The 24253-nt window shown below is 45.2% G+C and overlaps 1 protein-coding gene across 1 annotated transcript in view; it reads right to left on the reverse strand.

Moving 5' to 3' along the window:
• The window catches only part of LOC126993637 (uncharacterized), a gene marked incomplete at its 3' end in the record, with an annotated part of 68042 nt that extends 44587 nt beyond the window's left edge, over positions 1 to 23455 (reverse strand). Inside the window, exons 1-2 of the mRNA XM_050852807.1 lie at positions 23323 to 23455; positions 11673 to 11812 (exon numbers count right to left, since the gene is read on the reverse strand). Of these exons, the coding sequence (XP_050708764.1) occupies positions 11673 to 11812; positions 23323 to 23455 (273 nt within the window). The remainder of the gene's footprint in view (positions 1 to 11672; positions 11813 to 23322) is intronic.
• Positions 23456 to 24253: the final 798 nt, after the last annotated feature.

The raw sequence follows: 24253 nt of genomic DNA on the forward strand, positions 1-24253 counted from the left end.
TTTGATGTCAAAAATAATTGCCGTAACGGTTAACAGTGGTATGTCAAGGAAAAGGTAAGCATGTAAGACTTGTCAGCATACTTCCAAAGCTGACAGATGCATTGTCCCGTTGACTCGCAAACACGGCTGTTTATGCTTGCTGCAACATATGCTAGCCAGTCCTCCCAGGTATGCTGAAGACCGCTAACGACCGGGCGCAAGACATCTAAAATCTTCCTATTCGCGCGTTCAGCAAGGCCGTTGCTGGCTGGGTGATAACTGACTGTAAAAGATTGTGTAATGCCAAACTGTTTGCATATTTCTGCTAAAAGTTGATTTCGAAACTCGGTTCCATTATCACTTAACAACACTCTAGGTGTGGAGTACTGACAAATTAGATGAGTTATTAGGGCATGAGCAATGGCCTTAGCAGATTTATTTTTCACCGGGGCTAAATCAACGTACCGAGACAAGTGATCTACACAAACTAAGAGGTACCTAGAGCCCTGGTGGCTGGCGGGAAGCTGTAGCAAATCAATAGAAACTACATCCCAAGGCCGGTCAGGGGGCGGGTATTCTAGGATCTGCGCAGACTTAGGCACCGTCCCTTTATGTTGGCCACACTTGACACACTTAGCCACATACGCGTCAATATCTACACGCATAGTTGGCCAAAAATAGACCGCTCGGGCCGCTGTTAGTGTGCGCTTCCTCCCCGGGTGACTAGCAATGACCGCGTCATGAATTAAGTTCAGCACCGCCGGTACATAACACTCCGGTATCACAAACTGTGCGACAGACTCCTTTTTGCGGGGCCAGTAGCGGCACAAGACATCGTCCTGTGACAAGAAAAATTGTGAAAAAGACACAGGTAGTGGCGGGAGACTTGTTTCATCACCCGATTCCAGAGCGTATATTACTTTACCCCAAACGTCATGTCGACGCTGGGCTGCTGCTAAATCCTTTAGACTGAAATTTTGAATTTCAGTAGGCGTTTCCGCCACTGAGCCAACAGGTACGTTTCTAGACAGTGAATCCGCGACGACATTCGCGCGGCCAGGTAAATACTTAAAGGTTGGCCCAAATTCCTGGATTGTCAGGTACCACCGTGCGAGTCGACCGGTGAGGTTTCTACCCTTGAAAAGCTCGGTGACTGGCGCGTGGTCCGTAAAGACAGTGATAGGATAGCCAAGGATAATATCCCTAAAATGTTTAAGAGCCCAAACAACCGCTAGGGTTTCCTGATGGGTCACAATAGTTCGACTCAGCCTATTATTACTTTACCCCAAACGTCATGTCGACGCTGGGCTGCTGCTAAATCCTTTAGACTGAAATTTTGAATTTCAGTAGGCGTTTCCGCCACTGAGCCAACAGGTACGTTTCTAGACAGTGAATCCGCGACGACATTCGCGCGGCCAGGTAAATACTTAAAGGTTGGCCCAAATTCCTGGATTGTCAGGTACCACCGTGCGAGTCGACCGGTGAGGTTTCTACCCTTGAAAAGCTCGGTGACTGGCGCGTGGTCCGTAAAGACAGTGATAGGATAGCCAAGGATAATATCCCTAAAATGTTTAAGAGCCCAAACAACCGCTAGGGTTTCCTGATGGGTCACAATAGTTCGACTCAGCCTGGTTTAAAGTACGACCTGCGTACGCAATAGCGCGATTTTTACCGCGAGCGTCCGGTTGCATCAAAACAGTACCAAGACCTAGAGTTGAGGCATCTGTATAAAGTGTAAAAGGGACGTTGTAGTCCGGGAATGCCAAGGCTGGAGCGTTGATTAACACCGACTTCAAGTCTGTAAAACTCTTGTGTTGTGGGGCATTCCAATGAAAAGGTACCTCTTACTTTAAAAGCTGCGTTAGAGGCGAAGCAATTTTGGCAAAACCTTGTATGAAAGGCCTATAGTAGCCGGACAACCCAAGGAAAGACCGAACGTTTTCGAGGGTATGGGGTTGCGGAAAACTCTTTATCGCCGATATTTTATCATCCATCGTGTGGATTCCATCTCCATTAACAGTGTGGCCTAAAAAGGTGATTTTTGGCTTCAAAAATTCACATTTAGTCAGCTTGGCCTTAACGCCAGCACCTCTAAGTTTAAGCAGAACTGCTTCTAGTTTAGCTAGGTGACTGTCGCCATCCTTGCTACAGATGATTAAATCATCTAAATATGCGTAGACTTCTTTGCCTATCATGTCTGAGAACAATGTGTTGATCATCCTCTGAAAAGTAATGGGTGCAGTTTTAAGGCCGAATAACATCCTTAACCATTCAAAATGACCGCTAGGGGTACTGAAGGCTGTAATCATCGGCACCTGCCAGTACCCACTTAAAAGGTCAAGACTACTGAAAATAGTATTCCCTTGCCCCAGGGACATTAACAAGTCACCTAAAACGGGCAGAGGGTATCTATCATCATCAGTCACCTCATTTACTTTCCTAAAATCGATGACAGGCCTGAAACTTCCGTCCTTTTTAGGGACTAGAAACAAGGGCGAGTTCCACGGAGATCGGGAATGTTGAATAACACCCTGGTCCAACATATCTTTAACCTGTTCATCTACAATCTGCCTTTGACTGTGTGGAAGTCTGTATGCAGGAATGTACACCGGTTTGGTGTCGGGTTTAACCCTAATCTTGTGCTCTGTCGTATCAGTCGCACCTAAAGGCTCCCCGGGCAGGGCAATGACATAACGATACTGATGTAAAAGCTTCAGAAGCGGGCCCTTAAGCTCAGGATATTCGACCACTTTGACTAAAGAATCGATAGATGAGGCCTGAGATGTTTTGTCGCCGGCGGCGGGTTGACCTACCGCGCCGACGCAAGGCCGCTTTAACTCTAAAGGGTCTGGGGACACCTGTCCGTCGAACGCTAATGCGCGACCCATAATGACTCCATTTTTTAGTTTAACTGGACCGCCAGCGACATTAACCACTAAAGGTACAGTCCTACTTCCCTCGCGTACCGTGTTAAGGGTGGACTCTATCGCTAGCGTGTTGACACGACTGGGCCCATCTAGGCAGATGTCACAACCTACGGTGGTTTTAGGGACTGACACGGGGACGTGCATTGCGGTTCGGTGAGGGATTTCCTGATTCCCTACGACTATCGCATTGACATTTTTCCATCCCCTGAAAACATCAGGTGGTATTGGTGGTTTATCATGAAGTGAGGTGGTGCCCGCGCCATGCACCGGCACCGTGGAAAGAGTCGGAACGGTATGCACTACCAACTCAGGAGAAACACTTTCCAGACCCTTGCTGGGTATTTCCTTTCGCTGCGGACATAACTCCTTCCTCAGCTCGACCACGTTCCCGGTGCCCCGTGACGGTGCCCCGGCTCTCGGCGTCCCCTTCTTTGGGTGATCCACCCGCACGTCGCGGCGGCTTTCCACCGCGCAACAAGATAACTTGTCCACATCAGTGTCACTACAGCAAGTTTTCCAGAATGAGATGTTTTCTGGTGGGTCAGCAGCCACCAACTCCATCTCTCTCTCTCTCTCTCTCTCTCTCTCTCTCTCTCTCTCTCTCTCTCTCTCTCTCTCTCTCTCTCTCTCTCTCTCTCTCTCTCTCTCTCTCTCTCTCTCTCTCTCTCGATAGATAGATAGATAGATAGATAGATAGATAGATAGATAGATAGATAGATAGATAGATAGATAGATAGATATAGATAGATATATTTAATTTATTTATTTATTTATTTTTTTTCAGCAAAGGAGTCAGTTCAAGGGCATAAACAATAATGAAAAAAAGCCCGTTACTCACTGCTCCTAAAAAGAGTTAGAGGAGTGGCCGAAAGATAGGTCAATTTCGGGAGGAGAGGTGTCCTGATACCCTCCTCTTGAAAGAGTTTAAGTCGTAGGAATGAGGAAATACAGATGAAGGAAGATTGTCCCAGAGTCTACCAGCGTGAGGGATGAAAGAGGAAGATGCTGGTTAACTCGTGCGTAAGGGATTTAGACAGTAAAGGGATGAGCTTGAGTATAAAGTCGAGCGTGACGAGGCCGCGGGAGGGGGGTAGGCATGCAGTTAACAAGTTTAGAAGAGCAGTCAGCGTGAAAATATCGATAGAAGATAGAAAGAGAGGCAACATGCCGGCGGAATTTAAGAGATAGAAGACTATCAGTAAAAGGAGGAGAGCTGATGAGACGAAGAGCCTTAGTAAACTATCCTGACCAAGTAAATTATTCATACTGTACATCATAAAATAGGGATGTGCTACTGAATGAAAACCTGATGTGTTAGCAAAAAATGGATGCCATATTTAAAATCAGCACCTCGAAATTAGCTAAAAAAAAAACAACCACAAAACCAAATCGGGAGAAAGTGTGTTGACCAGTGATGTAACCAATATAGGACAGCATTCTCTCTCTCTCTCTCTCTCTCTCTCTCTCTCTCTCTCTCTCTCTCTCTCTCTCTCTCTCTCTCTCTCTCTCTCTCTCTCTCTCTCTCTCTCTCTCTCTCTCTCTCTCTCTCTCTCTCTCTCTCTCTCTCTCTCTCTCTCTCTCTCTCTCTCTCTCTCTCTCTCTCTCTCTCTCTCTCTCTCTCTCTCTCTCTCTCTCTCTCTCTCTCTCTCTCTCTCTCTCTCTCTCTCTCTCTCTCTCTCTCTCTCTCTCTCTCTCTCATTTAAACTGCCAATCTGTAGTACACAACATATTTGTATTTCATCGACGACACTTTATGCGATCGTTCGTAACGAGAATCATATGTTTCACTGTGCACTTTTCAGGGCTTAAAATGTCACTTTTTCTTGTGCATTATTTCAAAAGCCCTTTACACTTGTTCACTGTGTATTTAGCATCACTAGTGGTGTGGGGCATGTTCTTCGCCACCTGTGAGCAGCCACTTTTACCTGCTGGGTGGACATTTCCCTCACTGTTGGCCCTGTTGCCGTGAACGTGTTCCACAGGCGGGACACCCTGGAGGTGAAGGTCCTCTGGTGCTGGCTGGCGCGTGACCTTGGCACCCCGACCTGCTCGTGGCTGGAGAGTACCGTTCTCGTATCTCCCACAGCCTCTCGCGGGGGGAGCCTCAGCCTCTCCAGGTGTGGTACTTCTTGTACATGGGCCTTGTGGAACACCACCAGCGCAGCGACGTACCGGCGGTGCTCCAGAGTGTCTAGAGGCATAATATCCTGAGAGGGCGGCTGGGGGTTGTTCTCCTGTAACAGTCGCTGCAAACGTCGCTCTACCTAGTCCAGTCTCTGCAGGTGTGTGGCAGCGTTGGACATCCATGTCAGAACCCCGTACTCCAGGTAGGGTCTTACCTGGGCCTTGTAGAGGAGCATAATTCCTCGCTTGTCGAGGAAATTAGCCACTACGAAGGGCAGAGATACGTAGGGAGGCTTGGTGGGAGACGTGTTTCAGGTGGAGGTCGAAGCGCAGCTCTCGGTCCATGTCCACTCCAAGGATCCTGACGTAATCCCGGAGCGGGAGGGTGACGAAGCCAAACATCACCCTTCCTTCGACGGCTTGTGTTGCTGCCGATGACCGAGAGATCACCATCGCCTGAGTCTTCTCAGGAGCAAAGTTCACCTGCCAGCGCTCCCTCTACTCCCGTATCAAGCGTAGTTGCTGGTTGACGTAAAGAAAGAACAAAGCACGCCCGAAAACATTAGACTCTACAATGATGCCAGGCGACGAATAAACAGATTAGTGCGTCAGGCAAAGCGTAGATATGAAGAAAATATTGCAGCCAACTGTAAAAATAATCCGAAATCCTTCTTCAGTTACATAAACAACAGAAAGGCGATCAGAAGTGGAATTGGACCCTTAACAAACAGCGACGGTGCACTAGTGACTGACAGCCAACACGTTGCAAACCTATTAAACAATTACTTTTCCTCGGTGTTTAGTACTAACAGTCCTTCTACCACTACCACCAACACCAGTACTAATGTAAATCCCGAGCATGCATTGCCTAACTTTGAAATAAAACCCGATGAAGTCCTTAAAGCCCTCAAATCACTTAAAACAAATAAAAGTCCTGGACCTGACAAAGTATATCCAACTCTGCTGAAAGAAACAAAGCGCGAAATACTCTCCTCCCTCACAACCGTATTCAATATGTCCTTGCGACAAGGCATCGTCCCTTCAGATTGGAAAAAGGTTAACGTGACACCGATTTTTAAGAAAGGAGACAAAAAAGTACCAGGTAATTACAGGCCCATTAGTCTAACTTCGGTTGTAGGTAAGCTACTTGAGGACATAATTAGATACAAAATTGTGAGTTACCTTGAAAGCCACTCATTAATTGGGGACTCACAACATGGCTTCCGAAACAAAAGATCCTGCCTATCAAACCTATTAACCTTTTATAACGACCTCTTCACTGTTTATGACGTAACCAAATCACTGGACGTAGTCTATCTTGATTTCCAGAAAGCGATTGATAAAGTCCCGCATCATAAATTACTTTACAAATTAAAGCAAATAGGTATTGACGGTCAAGTGAACCAATGGATCGCGAAATGGTTGAGCAACAGACAACAAAGAGTAGTGATTGACGGATTTAACTCAGAGTGGGCGCCGGTCACTAGTGGCGTCCCTCAGGGCTCGGTTCTTGGGCCAGTGCTCTTCATTATTTTCATCAACGACGTGGATGTTGGACTCAATAACCGCATTATTAAATCTGCAGACGACACAAAGATTGGTAACTCGGTTCTCACTGACGAAGACAGGCAAAGCCTCCAAGAGGATTTGCACAAAATTTCAGCTTGGTCGGATAGATGGGAGATGCCCTTTAACGTAGACAAGTGCCAGGTCCTTCACGTTGGAACGAGGAATAAGAAGCTCGATTACGAAATGCGCGGCGTTAAATTCAAAAGCGTTCAATGCGTCAAGGACTTGGGGGTCAAAATCGCGTCAAACCTCAAATTCTCACAGCAATGCATCGATGCAGCAAATAAATCGAACAGAATGTTGGGCTTCATTAAAATAAACTTTTTATTCAAGAATAAAGATGTAATACTTCCGCTCTACAATAGTTTAGTCAGACCCCACTTAGAATATGCGGTTCAGTTTTGGTCTCCCTACCATGCAAAGGATATTGCTAAATTAGAAGGTGTCAGCGTCGGGCAACGAAAATGATCCCTTCCTTGCGCAACAAATCCCACGAAGAAAGGCTTCTACCCATCTTGCATGTTATCTCTTGAGAAACGTCGCCTCCGAGGAAAACTGATCGAATGTTTTTAAATACTTAATGGCTTCACGAATGTAGACAGACCAACATTGTTTATGATCGATGACACTTTGCGCACGAGGAACAATGGCGTAAAACTCAGATGTAGACAAGTAAACTCAGACTGCACCAAATTTTTATTCACCAACGTTGTAGTGCGAGAATGGAATAAGCTTCCACCATCAGTGGTCCAGTGTAACACGATTGACTCCTTCATAAATAAGCTCGACCGTCACTTCCTTCAACTTAATATCAACTAGAGTAGAAATGCAACGTTTTGGAGCCTTCTGATTAATGTAAAACCACTTAGGTTTAATGACAGACCACCAAGTCTGGACCATGGGGTCTGTGTGGTCTGCTTTTCTATGTAATTTTATGTAATTATCTCTCTCTCTCTCTCTCTCTCTCTCTCTCTCTCTCTCTCTCTCTCTCTCTCTCTCTCTCTCTCTCATCATCATCACTATTAGCCTGTAACATTCCCCTGCAGAAGTCCTTGGCCTCACACAAACGTTTCCACTCGTTCTTGTTTTGTGCCTCTAATTCACAGCCTCCACTACACGTCCCTCATTCTTCTCTGTAACACCACGCCACCTGTTGAAAACCCTTCTCTTCAGTGCTTTTATAATCATTAATTTTTCTCTGTCACTCTTTTAATCAATCTGAGGTCCTCTCTCTTATATATGTGTTGATAATTGCATTTTTAAGTGGCTTTATTATGTCATCTAATTATCTCTTTTCTGTCATCCAATTGCAGCTCCTTTTTGATCTGATACAGTGACTCCTAGAAATAATCTCTCCATTCCTCTCTGGGCACTTCGCAGTTTCCATTCCAAAAACGTGAAAGTCTATACTCTATGTCTCAGGCCCATATGTCGTGACAAGAATAATACACTGCTGATTATGTTTTGCTTCAAGCACATTGGTATGGAGCCTCTCGATATATTACCTTGTTTTAAAAACTTCACCTCTTTGTGTATATTGATTTCCTATTTGAATAAAGGGAGTCATCGCGAGTGGCTCAAGGCTGTCCTGAAGACCATCACAAATGAACTCCGGGAGGCAGCATGAGCCAAGTAAGTCATCCTTTACCAGTGATGTTTGTGTTTAAATCCTTTTTCTGGATGTTCTGTGATGGCTTGGATGAACCCCCCCCCACCCCTTCACCACACACCCCGAAAAGACTCGCCCATTTTTTTGTGTGATGTTGGTGTTCAGGCATAAAGGTGAATGGTGTCCTTTTCTTATAATATTTTATTTTTAATATATTTTTAAAATTTATATAATTATATTGTTATATATTTATTTATTTAACTTAATTTACTTTAATTTAATTGTTCTTTTGCTTGGTGTTTTCTTTTTCTTTTCATTATTTTCTGCTTTTATTTAATTTTCTTGGTGTTCTTTTCATATTCTTTTTTTATGTTCCTTGGTCTGGATAAGCCTCTTTCACCCCAGAAAAGACTCACCCATGATTCTGGATGTTAGTCAGGGCCGAAAAGGTGGATGATTTGTCTATATATTTCTTTTTATCGATGTGATTCCATACTATCATTTTTTTTGGTGTTCTTTATCTATATTTTCCTTCTTTTATTCTTTTCTAAATTTCGCCTTTACTCTGTTGTTTTTGTTCTATCCTTTTTCCTTGGTGTTATCTCGTATCGCCTTTTCTTGGTGTGGTGTGCTGGTACTCATGAGGTTCCTTCACCCCAGAAAAGACCCACTCATACCGACACACAACATCACACGCCTTAATGCTAGATTTGTTTGCCTTTTTGCCTGTGATTTTTTTCTTCATTTTTTAAGTTGATAAGATGACACGATATTTTCCTTTTATCGATGTTGTGGTTCTGTATTAATCATTTTTTGGTGGTCTTTTTCTACATCTTCCTTCTACTTTTATTATCTTTCTTTATGATTACTTTTCTGGTATTGTTTCTATTTTATCCTCTTTTTCTTTGTGTTCTCTTCAATCGCCTTTTCTTGGTGCTGTGTGCGGGTACTCCTGAGTCTCCTTCACCCCAGAAAAGACTCACTCGTCCAATCATGCAACACCAAACGCCTCCTTCTTTTATTCTGTTTCTATATCATTCCTTTTCTCGGTGTTCTCTCGTATCGCTTTTCTTGGTGCTGTGTGCGGGTACTCATGAGTCTCCTTCACCCCAGAAAAGACTCACTCGTCCAAGCATACAACACCAAACGCCTCCTTCTTTTAATCTGTTTCTATATAATTCCTTTCCTGGTGTTGTGTCTATTCTATCCTCATTTCTTGTTGTTCTCTTCTATCACCTTTTCTTGGTGCTGTGTGCTGGTAGGGGTAGTCTCCTTCACCCCAGAAAAGACCCACTCATACCAATACACAACACCACACGCCTTAATGCTAGATATTTTTGCCTTTTTGTCCCTGTGATTTTTTTGTTAATTTTTGTAGTTGATGAGATGACACGGTAGTTTCCTTTTATCGATGTTGTGGTTCTATATCATTATTTGGTGGTCTTTTTCTATACCTTCATTCTTCTTTTATTCTCTTTCTATATGATTCTTTTTCTGGTATTGTTTCTGTTCTATCCTTTTTCTCGGTGTTATCTTGTGTCGCCTTTTCTTGGTGCTGTGTGCTGGTATGGGCAAGTCTCTTTCACCCCAGAAAAGACTAACTCATACCAACACACAACACCACACGCCTTCATGCTAGGTTTTTGTCTTTTCTGATTTTTTCTGTTGTTTTTGTAGAGATGACACGATTGCCTTCAGTACCTTCCTTCTACAACGTGTAACGAACGTGTCATTACCTGGGTCATCTGGTTATTGAGATGGTCAGTACTGTCTTGCTGGCCCCGCCCCCCGCCCCTGGAACCTCGGGATCTCCAGCACCGCCATGAACGCCCCGGGGGAGCCGAGGCACTCTGCCGGGACTCCTGGGCCCTGCGACGCTCGCCAGGAAGACCTTGGGCCCCCTGACGCTCCCCAGCCCCGCCGAGGCGAGGAGGGCTGGAGCAAGACTTCCCTCTTAAAACCACCAGACAGGAATATTAAGTTAATCGAAAATACCGTGAAGGCGCCGATCACGGAATTTGTCGGATCCGGGATGGCAGAACGAAGGGCCGAAGGAGCGTGACAGATCATCCTAAGAAATGACCTTAATTGGAATGGTTTCCGGGGCAGAATCCGTTTGTCTCTTTCCTTCTTGCTTCCCTTTTTGCTTGTTTTGCATTCTCTCTCTCTCTCTCTCTCTCTCTCTCTCTCTCTCTCTCTCTCTCTCTCTCTCTCTCTCTCTCTCTCTCTCTCTCTCTCTCTCTCTCTCTCTCTCTCTCTCTCTCTCTCTCTCTCGCGCGCGCGCGCGCACGATGCGTGTCTAATAATTCACTGCCTTACAAATTTTTACTTATTTTTCTGCTGACCTAAGTTTGAGACCTGTTCTTAGGTAATTTGGGGTCACTGTCCATCTACATATCTATTCATCTCTCTCCATTTCTATCACTTAACTTCCCCTTCTTCTTTCTCATCTTTTTGTTCCATCCTTACCCAGAAAAAGCAGTAACAGGAAAGAGGTAAAATTAGAGCTTCCTTTCTCTCCTCTCTTCTCACCCCGGCTTTCCCACCTCATCATCATCATCTCACCTTCTTCCCCTCATCTCCTCCTCCTAACCTTCATCCAAGAAAAGCAGGAACAGGTGACCTCAGAAATCCCTTTCTCCCCTGTCTTCTCACTTTCTTTTCTCTTTTTTCATTTACCTGCTTTCCTCTTTTCACCTTCTCTCCTCACTTGTCCTTCATCTCCTTTTTCCAACTCTCGCACAGTATAATCAGGAACAGAAGGAGTAGGTTAACTCTGAACTCCTTTAATCTCTTCTCACTCATTTCCTCTACTCTTTTCACCTTCTTCCCTCTTATCTTCTCACCTTATCTCCTCACCTGTCCCTCATCTCGTAACCCTCTCCCATGAAAACCATTAACAAGGAAGGAATATACGAATTTTGAGCTCCTTTTCTCTTCCCTCTTATCACTTCTTCGCCTCATCTCTGCTCACCGTGTTTCTTCTATTTCCACCTTGCCTCTTTGCCTGTCCATTATCTTATCTTTCCAACCCTCACACAGGCAAACCAAGGAGAGGAAGGAATATATAAACCCATAGCTCATTTTCTCTAATCTCTTCTTACTTATTCTTTCTCTTCACCTTCTGCTCCTCATATTCTCCTCACCTCCTCTTTCTCCTCTTTCACCCAAGAACAGGAATACGTATTGATGAACTCAGAGCTCCTTTTGTCTCCTCACTTTTAACCTTCATCTCCTCTTCACTTCCTCATATCCTCACCTCCTGCTCCTCATCTCCTCACCACCTTTCTCCTCATTTCCTTTTCCTCTCTTTCACCAACGAACAGAAAGGAATAGGTGAACTCAGACCTCCTTTTCTCTCCTCACTTCTCACATTCATCTCCTCTTTCTCCTCATCTCCTTCCTCACCCAAGACCATTAAGGACTAGGTTAAATCTGGTCTCCCTTCCCCTCCTCCCTCTCACCTTCTTGTCCCCGAGCTGCCTGACGCCGCAGGTGAGGTTGGCCGGGATGCCCACAGGTGTGGTGACCTCGACGGACGTGGGCAGGAAGTAAGGACAGGTGGGACAAAACTGATCCGCCTCCAGAGTTCTGTGGGCGGCACCTGCGGAGGGAGAGGGGGGGAGGGGGTGAGTTTGTTGTGGGAGGCAGCGGTGTGAGGGTTGGAGGAAGAAGGGACGGTAGAGGGGGAAAGGGGAGCGGGTTGTTTGGTGTAGTAGGCAGGGGTGTGGTGGTAGGGGAGGAGTGGAGGGGGAGGAGGTAGAGAGGGGGATAAGGATTGGGGTAGAAGAAAGGGTTGGGCAACATCTGTGAGGTGGTGAGGCTGGTTGTGCGTAGGTTTGTGGGCGGGAAGAGTGGAAACATGGAAACATGGAAATATGGAAATGCAGGCAACAGAAAGCCTATTGGCTCATTACGAGGTTGCCCGCTTGGGTGATTTAATCTGCTCGACAGCCACTTGGGGACTGAAGAGCAGATGAAAGCACCTCGATATTGAGGAGCAGACGAAAGCACCTCGTTATTCAGTTTACTCCCGACGCAGTGAAATAACGGTCGATTCTATATTTGAAGGAGTTGATGGTATTCACATTTACTACTTCTGAGGGAAGATTGTTCCAGCGGCGGATGACTCGGTTTGAAAAGAAACTCCTTCCAATGTCTGTGTTACAACGACTCGACTGAAAGGGTAAACCGTTATTTCTAGTTCTTGAGTTGGTTTGCAGGTCAAAGAATTTGGAGTAATCGACGTTATTGAACTTTTTCAGGTACTTGAAGACTTGAATCATATCCCCTCGTTGGCGTCTTTTCTCCAGTGTAAAGAGATTGAGTCGCTTGAGTCGTTCCTCGTACGGCTTAGCCCTAATGGTTGGAATCATCTTCGTGGCGCGTCGTTGAATCATTTCCAGTAAACCAGTCCTTTCTGTAATTGGGAGAACAGAACTGTACTGCATACTCGAGGTGCGGTCTTACCATGGAATTATACAAGGATAGCATCACGTCTGGTGTTTTACACTCGAAGTTCCTCGCTATGAACCCGAGCATAGTGTTGGCTTTGTTATATGCTTTTTTACAGTGATTCGCGTGTTTCAGGTCACTGCTGATAGTGACTCCAAGATCCTTTTCCTCCTGCATCACCTGCAGAGGTTTTCCATTCATGATGTATGTTTGGTTACTATTTTTGGACCCAATGTGCATGACTTTGCATTTGTCAACATTAAAGGACATTTGCCATTTTTCCGACCATTCGATAATGTGATTGAGGTCCTTCTGAATGATTTTGCTGTCGGTCTTTGTGAGGGCCTTTCCACCCACCTTGGTGTCGTCAGTAAATTTTGATATTGTGGATTTCAGTCCTGATTCTAGGTCATTGATATACATGATAAAGAGGATGGGTCCCAGCACTGACCCTTGAGGCACTCCACTAGTGACTGGAAGCCAATCGGAAGGCTGTCCGTTGAGTAGTACTCGTTGTTTTCTGCCGGTGAGCCAATCTCTTATCCACGTGATCAGATTGGCTCCAATGCCCGCCGAGTGCAGTTTCTTAATAAGGAGTCGCTGGTGCGGTACCTTGTCGAAGGCTATCTGAAAGTCCAGGTATATAACATCACTAGGGATGTGGGCATCCCAGTTCTTATATATACCTTGGAAGAAATCTAATAAATTCGTTAGGCAGGAGCGCTTGTTTCTGAAGCCATGCTGAGTGTCGGAGATTATATTATTGTCTTCTAGAAACTTAACAAGTTTGTCTCTAATAATCTTTTCGAGTATTTTTCCTGCCACTGATGTCTAACTAATGGCCCTGTAGTTTAATGCAACGCTTTTGTCTCCTTTTTTGAAAATCGGTGTTACGTTCGCCAACTTCCACTCTTCCGGGACCTTGTTCAGTTGAACTGACCGGTTAAATATGTTAGTGAGTGGTTGAAGTATTTGTTGTTTAAGCTCTTTTAATAACCGCGAGGGGGAGAGAGAGAGAACGTAAGGGAAGAGGGGAGGGGAGCTAATTGGAAAGGCTTCAGAGAGAGAGAGAGAGAGAGAGAGAGAGAGAGAGAGAGAGAGAGAGAGAGAGAGATTCCCTACCTCCCTCCCTCCACCTGCAGAGCCTTTCTTACTCTTCCTGATCCAGTGTGTGTCGGCGAGTCTTGCAGGTAACACACACACACACACACACACACACACACACACACACACACACACACACACCAGTGGTGGGCGCGGTACCAAAAGTTTGGGGTTGCGTTACGCGGTACTGCGGTACCTCAGCATGCCCAGTGCATTCCGTGGTACTCCGGTACTTTTCCCGCCCCCCCTCGTGCGTTCCGCGGTACTGCGGTACCTCGTTTCTAAAGCAGCACTTAAAAAGAGAGAAAAATAGTTATGTGACACCAATTACCAAAAACACCTATATGTAAAAAAAAATAATTAAACGCCAAAAATCACATTTTAATACAAGTACTTACAATTGAGAAGACTGTACAAAAGTGTACTTCCTCCTCCTCCTACTCTTTCCTTTATTTCATTAAATTATCTCTATTTATCTCCTTTAACGTATGAGAGAGAGAGAGAGAGAGAGAGAGAGAGAGAGAGAGAGAGAGAGAGAGAGAGAGAGAGAGAGAGAGAGAGAGAGAGAGAGAGAGAGAGAGAGAGAGAGAGAGGACGTAAATCAGCTGAGTGGATTTCTTCCTCCTCTTACTTTCCTTTATTTCATTAAATTATATATTTATCTCCCTTAACGTATGAGAGAGAGGGTGACGTAAATCAGCTGATGGGAGAGCGTCGATGAGTGGAGCTGGAGACGAAACGAGCCGCAGGGACGGGTAATGCAAATTGATTTTTCTTCTCTTCTTATTTTGCTTTAGTTTTTTGTTTTTGTTTTTTTACAACAAAGGAGACAGCTCAAGGGCACAAAAAAGGAAACAATAAAAAAGCCCGTTACTCGCTGCTCCCCCCAAAAAAAGAATCAAAAGAGGTGGCCGAAAGAAAGGTCAATTTCGGAAGGAGAGGTGTCCTGATACCCTCCTCTTGAAAGAGTTCAAGTCGTAGGCAGGAGGAAATACAGATGAAGGAAGATTGTTCAAGAGTTGTTGCATCAGGTGTCCGGTGAATACAAATTGAATTATCTTTTTTTTCTTCTTTTTTTTTCGTTCTAACGTTGTCATTTTTTCCTTCCATAATAATTCATCATTCGTTGCTGTTGCTTGTTTTTAGAGAGTGAAGGTGCGCACGTGTTTTCTTTTTACTTTTACTTTTTACCCTTCGTGCCTTTTAGCTCTGGCCATGCCATTGCTATGACATTGTTTTGTATTTCTATCTCTGCATTTTTTGTTTTGTTTTTTGAGGTTGGGGGAAGGAAGGCGAAGGTTTACACGTGTTTCATCTTTTCGAATCTTTTTCGTATTAACTTTTCCTTTTTTTCTCCTCTTTTGTGAGTGTTATGACATTTTCTTTCTTTGTAATTAAATCATTTGCCTTTTCATTTTTTTTGAGCGAAAGTGTGCAATTGTTTCTTCCTTTATTGTGTGTGATCCTTATTACTGTTAGCTATTTAAAAATCTGGTAAATTCTGTATTTGCTTTCGTCCTGTGCAGTTTCTTTCTTATTTTCTTTCTGTTTTTTCTCTCTGAGCCTGGCGAGTAAAGGTTTTAGTTTAGCGAAGCCTGAACCGTTTCCTGCCGCACACCCCCACTGGCAGAGAGAGAGAGAGAGAGAGAGAGAGAGAGAGAGAGAGAGAGAGAGAGAGAGAGAGAGAGAGAGAGAGAGAGAGAGAGAGAGGTCAGAAGGGGACAGACAGAGAAAGACAGGCAGACAGACAGACCGATAGGAACTTATCCTCACTATCCTCACTGACCTGACGGACTGGTACTCCCCCCCTCAGCCCCTTCCCCCAATGGGCCGAAGCAATCACACCTCAGTCCTGTGGACGCCCTCCCCTACCATCTCACGGAGGTGCGAAACGGCCAAGAGGACCACCCGCCCGACACCTGACTCCAAGATTAGGCAGTTTGGGCAGTGGTTGGTGGGCTATCCTTGGGTCGAGGTCCTTACCGTTCGTGACGTCACGTAGAAGTGGAACAACTACCTCGCCACCATCACTCAGGCGTATCACCACTTCTTCCCCACCAAGACACAACACACCCACCCAGCCGACCTGCCTTGGATGACCTCCAGGATTAAGGCCTTAATGCAGCAAAGGAACCGCGCCTTCCACACGGACCGAGCAAGATACAGGGCCCTTCGCAACACAGTCATCAGGGAAATCACAGTGGCGAAGAAGGAGTACTACCCCAAAAAACTACAACACCTGGAGGGCAATAACACCAGCAAGTTGTTCTCCAAGATACGCCATTTGTGTGGTCTGGGCAACCCGTCGTCGGCTTTCCCTTTTCTCCCCTCCTCCTCCTCCCCCCTTTAGATAGCTGAACTGCTTAACTCTCACTTTTCCTCCATCTGTCAAAGCCTTCCCCCCCTAGACCTTGCCTCCCTCCCCGCCTACCTACCCTCCCCGTCTAATCCTCCCTCTGTGGAGGAGTTTCAAGTTGCCGAAAAGCTCAGATCTCTCAAACTCAAAAGGTCTACCACACCTCTAGATTTACCCATAAAGCTTTATCAGGAGTTTTCCTATGAACTTGCTACCCCCCTTGCCTCCATCATAAATGCCTCCCTCACTCAGAGTAAATGCCCCACAGATTGGAAAGCCTCATTCGTCACTCCCATCCCCCAAGTCACCAACCCCACCTCACTTAATGAACTAAGACCCATTGCCATCACTCCAATCCCGAGCCTGCTTTGTGAAGACTTTTTATTTAGCTAGGCATATGATACTATTCATTACAAAATTGATCAGAGGCAGTTCGGCAACGTTAGAGCCTCCTCCACAACACATTGCCTCATTAGTTTCCTTGATTTCATTCTAAAAAACCTGGAAACCAGAAAAACTTCCTCTGCCCTCGCCTTTATTAACTTTCGGAAAGCCTTCGACCTGGTTGACAACACCTCTGTCATCACCAAGGCCATAAACATCGGCCTGCCCTCCCACCTGACATCCTGGCTGGCGGACTTCCTGACGCACCGGCACCAAGCTGTGCGTCATCAGGGCTGCACCTCCACCCTCCAGCCCCTCTCTGCTGGGGTGCCACAAGGGACGCGCATGGGGCCTCTTTGCTTCCTTATTCTGATCAACAATGCACTGTTAGACGCCCCTCATCGCTGGAAGTACGTGGATGATTCTACAGTGGGCATCTCCATCAACAACACAGCCCCTGACTACACGCCCCTACAACACATTCTGGACCGACTGCAGAGCTGGACGCAAGACAACCACGTCACCATCAACACCAACAAGACTGTGGTGATGCATTTTCACACCTCCACCACTGCCATCCCACCGCCAGCCCTGGAGGTTGGCCCTCACCAGCTGCAGGTGGTTGAATCCACCAAACTACTTGGAGTCACCCTGGACAGCAAGCTGAGCTGGGGCAAGCACGTCACCACCATCATCAGGGCGGCTTCCTACAAACTTTTCATGCTGAGGCGCATGAAGGCACTGGGAGAGCCCCAACGGTCGCTCAAGGACCTGTACACAACCTTCATCCTTCCCAGACTCCTCTACGCCTCTCCTTCTTGGGCCTCCTAAATCACTAAGACCCAGCAACGCCAATTAGAGAGAGTGCAAAGGCGTGCATGCAGATAGATTCTGGGCAATTCTTACACCAACTACGAGCATGCACTCACCCAGCTGAATATGCCCACCCTACAGGACCGATACCAGACAAACCTGACCAAATTCGGCAAGTCCCTCCTCCACAACCCCCGTCATAGAGATATACTTCCACCCGCCCTCCCTCTCCCCACTAGACCCACAAGACACCACAATATTCTCGTCCCGGTCAAAACTCGCACGGACAGGTATCGACTTAGTGCGATACCGACACTTGTGAGGGTCATTAACACCTCCAAGATCACATGACCCCTCCACTCCTACACACACACACACACACACACTCATCACCCTTCCCCACTTCCCCCATTACTCACCACATTACTCATTGTATGGTATTTTTTGTGTATTTTCAGCATTATGGCTGCCTACAAATGAATAAACCATTTATTATTATTATTATTATTATTATTATTATTATTATTATTATTATTATTATTATTATTATAATTATATACAGAGAGACAGATATGCATTCAGATACAGACGAGCTGGCGGACAGACAGACAAATAGACCGAATGACAGACATACTTATCAAAGCAGAAAAAAAAACGGAGAGACACATATGCAAACCTCCAGACAGACAGACAAACACGCACAGAAAAGGCTAGACTGACAAAGACTAACTGGACGGCTGACCGCCTGATTGCCAGAAAGACAAGAAAATGTTTTAAAACGGAGCAGAAATATATAAACGATTTAAAAGACTAAAAGGAAAGAGATGAGCGAAAGATGAATACGAAAATAAGACACACACACACACACACACACACACACACACACACACACACACACACACACACACACACACACACACACACACACACACTGTAACGGAGAAAAAAAAGAAATGGACAGAGAAGTGGGTCTTTCCTTCCCTCCTCCTTTCCTTCCTCTCGTCCCTTCCTTCCTTCCTTCCTTCCTTCCTTCCTTCCTTTCCTCCGGCCTCGTCAGGAGGAAATAACTCAGAGGTACAAATCTTTGCCTATTTCGTAAACACCGCACCCTTCCTCTTTACTCTCCTGCCTCAGCCTCAACCCTTTCTCTCTCTCTCTCTCTCTCTCTCTCTCTCTCTCTCTCTCTCTCTCTCTCTCTCTCTCTCTCTCTCTCTCTCTCTCTCTCTCTCTCTCTCTCTCTCTCTCTCTCTCTCTCTCTCTCTCTCTCTCTCTCTCTCTCTCTCTCTCTCTCTCTCTCTCTCTCTCTCTCTCTCTCTCTCTCTCTCTCTCTCTCTCTCTCTCTCTCTCTCTCTCTCTCTCTCTCTCTCTCTTTTCAAAGCATAGATACGAAGAAAATATTGCAGCCAACTGAAAAAATAATCCGAAATCTTTCTTCAGTTACGTAAACAACAGAAAGGCGATCAGAAGTGGAATTGGACCTTTAACAAACAGCGACGGTGCACTAGTGACTGGCAGCCAACACATTGCAAACCTTTTAAACAATTACTTTTCCTCGGTGTTTAATACTAACAGTCTTCCTCCCGCTACCACCAACACCAGTACTAATGTAAATCGCGAGCATGCATTGCCTAATTTTGAAATAACAACCGATGAAGTCCTTAAAGCTCTCCATTCACTTAAAACAAATAAAAGTCCCGGACCCGATAAAGTATATCCTATACCGCTTAAAGAAACAAAGAGTGAAATACTCTCCTCCCTCACAACCGTATTCAATATGTCTTTGCGACAAGGCATCGTCCCTTCGGATTGGAAAAAGGTTAACGTGACACCGATTTTTAAGAAAGGAGACAAAAAAATACCAGGTAACTACCGACCCATTAGTCTAACTTCAATTGTGGGTAAGCTACTTGAGAGCATAATTAGAGACAAAATTGTGAGTTACCTCGAAAGCCACTCATTAATTGGGGATTCACAACATGGCTTCCGTAACAAAAGATCCTGCCTATCAAACCTATTGAACTTTTATAACGACCTCTTCTCAGTTTATGACGTAACCAAATCTTTGGACGTAGTCTATCTTGATTTCCAGAAAGGGTTTGATAAAGTCCCACATCATAAATTACTTTATAAATTAAAGCAAATAGGTATTGACGGTCAAGTAAACCAATGGATTGCGAATTGGATGAGCAACAGACAACAGAGAGTGGTGATTGACGGATTTAACTCAGAGTTGGCGCCGGTCACTAGCGGCGTCCCTCAGGGCTCGGTTCTTGGCCCAGTGCTCTTCATTATTTACATCAACGACGTGGATGTTGGACTCAATAATCGCATTAGTAAATCTGCAGACGACATAAAAGATTGGTAACTCGGTTCTCACTGACGAAGACAGGCAAAGCCTCCAAGAGGATTTGCACAAAATTTCAGCTTGGTCGGATAGATGGGAGATGCCCTTTAACGTAGACAAGTGCCAGGTCCTTCAAGTTGGAACAAGAAATAAGAAGTTCGAATACGAAATGCGCGGCGTTAAACTCGCAAGCGTTCAATGCGTTAAGAACCTGGGGGTCAAAATCGCGTCAAACCTCAAATTCTCACATAAATGCATCGATGCAGGAAATAAAGCGAACAGAATGTTGGGCTTCATTAAAATAAACTTTTTATTCAGGAATAAAGATGTAATACTTCCATCTACAATAGTTTAGTCAGACCCCACTTAGAATATGCGGTACAGTTTTGGTCTCCTCACCATGCAAAGGACATTGCTAAATTAGAAGGTGTTCAGCGTCGGGCAACACAACTGATCCCTTCCTTGCGCAACAAATCCTACGAAGAAAGGCTTTCCACCATTAACATGTTCTCTCTTGAGAAACATCGCCTCCGAGGAAAACTGATCGAATGTTTTAAAATACTTAATGGTTTCACGAATGTAGACAGAACAAAATTGTTTATGATAGATGACACTTTGCGAACGAGGAATAATGGCATAAAACTTAAATGTAGACAAGTAAATTCAGACTGCACCAAATTTTTCTTTACCAACGTTGTAGTGCGAGAATGGAATAAGCTCCCACCATCAGTGGTCCAGTGTAACACGATTGACTCCTTTAAAAACAAGCTCGACCGTCACTTCCTTGAACTTAATATTAACTAGAGCAGAAAAGCAACGTTTTGGAGCCATCTGATTAGTGTAAATTCACTTAGGTTTAAGGACAGACCACCTAGTCTGGACCATGGGGTCTGTATGGTCTGATTTTCTTTGTAAATCTATGTAATTCTCCCCCCCCCCCTCTCTCTCTCTCTCTCTCTCTCTCTCTCTCTCTCTCTCTCTCTCTCTCTCTCTCTCTCTCTCTTTGTGTGTGTGTGGCCAGTGAGGAACTTCACAGCGTTGCCAATCAGAATGCTAGATATTATAGCACATTATGCTATATTGACCCTATTACCAGAAGGTTGTGGCTCATCATGTACTTAAATAAATATTATAATTCTGCTAAATAATGAATTTTAAATTATTAAATCGCATAAATAGCCTTTCATTTGTTCTTAATTGACGCAATTGTAAACTTGCGTCATCATGAAAATCAGCGCTCTGACAACTGCTGAACTAGATAAAAACAAATCAACATTTTCCCGCCTAAACTCACTCGGGGACTTGATGTTGAAGCGGTAACAACAGATTTCTCCCTGTTTTGTCTAGATTGCAGGTTTTCCTCTGTTGTGCATTAAGAGATATTGAAGACCCTGCTTTCGTGGACCAAGGACAGGTAAATCACCGCAAACAAGTGGAGGCTGTGGGTTGTGGGATTGTGGGTGTACCTACATTTGACTCGCCTTAGATACAGTGATGTAAAAGAGGAAACAGCTGGGTTTTATTTTTACAGTATGATGATACACAAGACTAATTACATCATGTACCTACTACTGTGCATTAATAGTACCTATATATAGCAAGGTACAGTTCCAGTTGCTCTTATTCACTTCTGGAATATACCTCAAAGGGTAAGACTCATATGCTGAACATTTTGAACTGCATATATATCACTGGAAATGTAGCAAAAAGCATGTGATTTTTTGATATTTAACTTTTTATTTGTGAATGCTATCATAGGCACCTTATTTATCAGGATAACCTAATAACCTGACCCCAAATTGGCCAGTTGAAATAATTTCTTGAGTGTATCCCAAATCAACTGCTATTACTTTAGTCTGGCTGCTGCAGTTGCCTGAATGTCTTAAAACAGAGACGAAACATAATGTAACCTAAATAACCTGGGTATTTATCCACTGAGGTCCCGCCCTATTTGCATATTGATTTTCTTATCATCTTTATAATCCTCTCATTAGGTAGAACAATTTCTTCTAAGTAATCATCCGTAAATAAACTAGTAATAAGCGAGATACAATTTTGCAAAAATATTTATAGTTATGTGTGTGAAAGGCAGCGCATTATGGCTGTCTAGGAGTCTCTTGGCTGCTAAGTCCTTCCTCATGACACTGGACCTCTTGAACTCTTGCAAAATTCTAGATTCCTTCAACCAATCGCCCTTTTTTATTTCTATCAGCCAGTGACATCGTGTCTAACATCTTCATTCCATCACTTCATTTCAAATTCAGTTCCAGCTATCGGCGGCTTCCTTGTGTACTGATATCTAGCTCCGCCTCGTATCTCCAGTGATGAGGGACTATGATTCGAGACGATTGAGGTGAGCAGGTTAGGATACAAAACGTTAAGTTAGGTTACGTTACGTTAGTCTAAGGTTCAGTTAGGTTAAGCATGGAGCCACAGCTAGTTGACGGAAATCTCTTTAGTCTTGGCTGGCTGGCTTGGCGTGAAAGGGCCGATTGTTATGGCGACTTTCACTAAGTACAACTCAAACACACTCTGCGTTCTTACTCCGAATTTAAGTGGAAACAGGACAGAAATCTTCAAGTTTTAGTGCATACAAGCGAGCAGGAGTGTCTCTAGAGTGATTTGGTCGAGGATTCAAGGTAATCTTATATAAAATAGCACCATCGTGCACTTTGAAAACGTTGTGTAAAAATGGCAAATTCTGCGTAACTTTTAGAAGGTTGAAATCTTTACGTAAAATGAATGATAACTGTAGGATAATGAAGTCCACAGTTTTACGTGACGACAGAAACAAGAAATGTACGTTTAGTTAGTGCCTACATGGCAACTCAGCTCAGTTCCCCGCTGTACAGCCTAACTCGCCTTAAGGCACGCCAGTCAGCTGGGCACTTCCCTCTGTAAAGGATTATCGCTGTCCTGCCTCTGTTTACTCTCCAAGTAAAGGACCTACAGTTATTCATCGTCTCTGTACCCTTCCCCACAACTGCAAGGATCCAGAGGACGATACTGAAGAAGACACAGAAGGCGGTGGATCGAGTCTGGAAGTGACGGAGGAGACTACAAGATATGTGTGAAAGGACGCCGCGACCCCGTGGAGTAAACTGTGGAGAAGCCGCATTTCACGCCATCAGTGCAGTGACTCAGTGTTGTGTGCAGTGCAGTGAATGTGTTCAGTGGGCAGTGTGGTAGTGAGGGGGTTGTTCACTTTCACGTCCTCACGGGGTCGAGTATGTGTGCATGGGAAGGCCAACTCAGACCTCGACTGAGCACTCTTGGCAGCGCCGCACCATGTCTTGGCGCCAACTTCACTACTGACTAGCGTGCGGAGAACTTCTATGGTAGTTGGGGGACAGGTTGGCCTAGCGCCTGCATTTGCACTGGAAGCTCGTCAGGTTCTTCCCGGGACGTGCAGGCCGACCTGGACCCGGAGCCAAGAGCAGAGGAGAAGGAGGACGACGAGGTAAGATCTTGGCCCAGCTTGCCACAGAGAGCTGGCCGACGACCAGCCGGACCCGCCTGAGCGGACGGAAGTTGCCTCGCTGCGGTCGGGCAACTCACGCCCGGCTACCTGGCCAGGAAGGTCCAAGGCCAACTCCTCTCAGCCAGCCGAAAGTGCTGCAAGCAGGAGCTTGCCCAGCAGGAGGAGATGACAGATTACCGGTGGAGCTCGGGAGGGCCACCCGCCCTCTGTAGATGTTCGACGCCCCTGGTCGAGCTGAGTGCGACAGGGGAGAGCTGGGAGACAGGCCAGGCGGTCCTGGAAGCGGCCATTCTCCCAATGGGCCCCACATGGCGTCCTTCAGGATGTCGCTGTGGGACTCCCTGATGTGCAGGGAGGACAAGAAGGAGCGCAGAGTTGAGGTTCCTCTCCCTTGCCAGTGCCACAGGGACGGGTTCAGAGGCACCTCCTGGAGTTCCTGGCGGCTCCTCAGACCCGACCTTGCAGAGTACAGGTGCCAGGAGGGCAATAACCTGGCTTCTTAACACCATCTTGCCGCACATCAGCAGGTCCCTCTTCAACTGTTTCGGTGCTAATTTCTCCAAGGACGTGACCTCCAGAAGCCGCAGGAAGAACAAGGCTCTTGAAGCAGCCGACCCGGCAGGAAGAGTGAGCAGTATCGAGGAGGGCAGGAAGAGACGGCGAGGAACAGGGACGTGTACAAGTCCAGGAAATCCTGACCCGGCCCCTGAGTCATGAGGCCAAAAGGCTAAGAAGTGATTGTTCGAGACGAGGGCCAGATAGCCGGCAAGGCGCATGCTGCGACAATAAGTGACATCGGAATTCAAACCAAAATAAGTTTGTGATTGTATATAGAAAATGAATATTTTGCTTTTGTTTGGAAGTAAAATTAAGATGTTTCATGCATGCTTTTCCACTCAAGTATTAAGTTTCTAATGTGAAAATTAAGTGATTTATTAGATGTTAAAAACTTCATGTAAAAATTGCACTTAAATAAAAAAAAAATAAGTAGCTATTTCTGGGCAAAAACTTATAAGATATGCTGGCAATATTGCTTATTGATTCTGAAAATATAAGTGATTATCTCTGCATTTGGTGATGTTTGTGCATCTAAAGCGTAAAATCTGAG

The sequence above is a fragment of the Eriocheir sinensis genome, unplaced genomic scaffold (genome assembly GCF_024679095.1).
Source record: "Eriocheir sinensis breed Jianghai 21 unplaced genomic scaffold, ASM2467909v1 Scaffold647, whole genome shotgun sequence".
NCBI lineage: Eukaryota > Metazoa > Arthropoda > Malacostraca > Decapoda > Varunidae > Eriocheir > Eriocheir sinensis.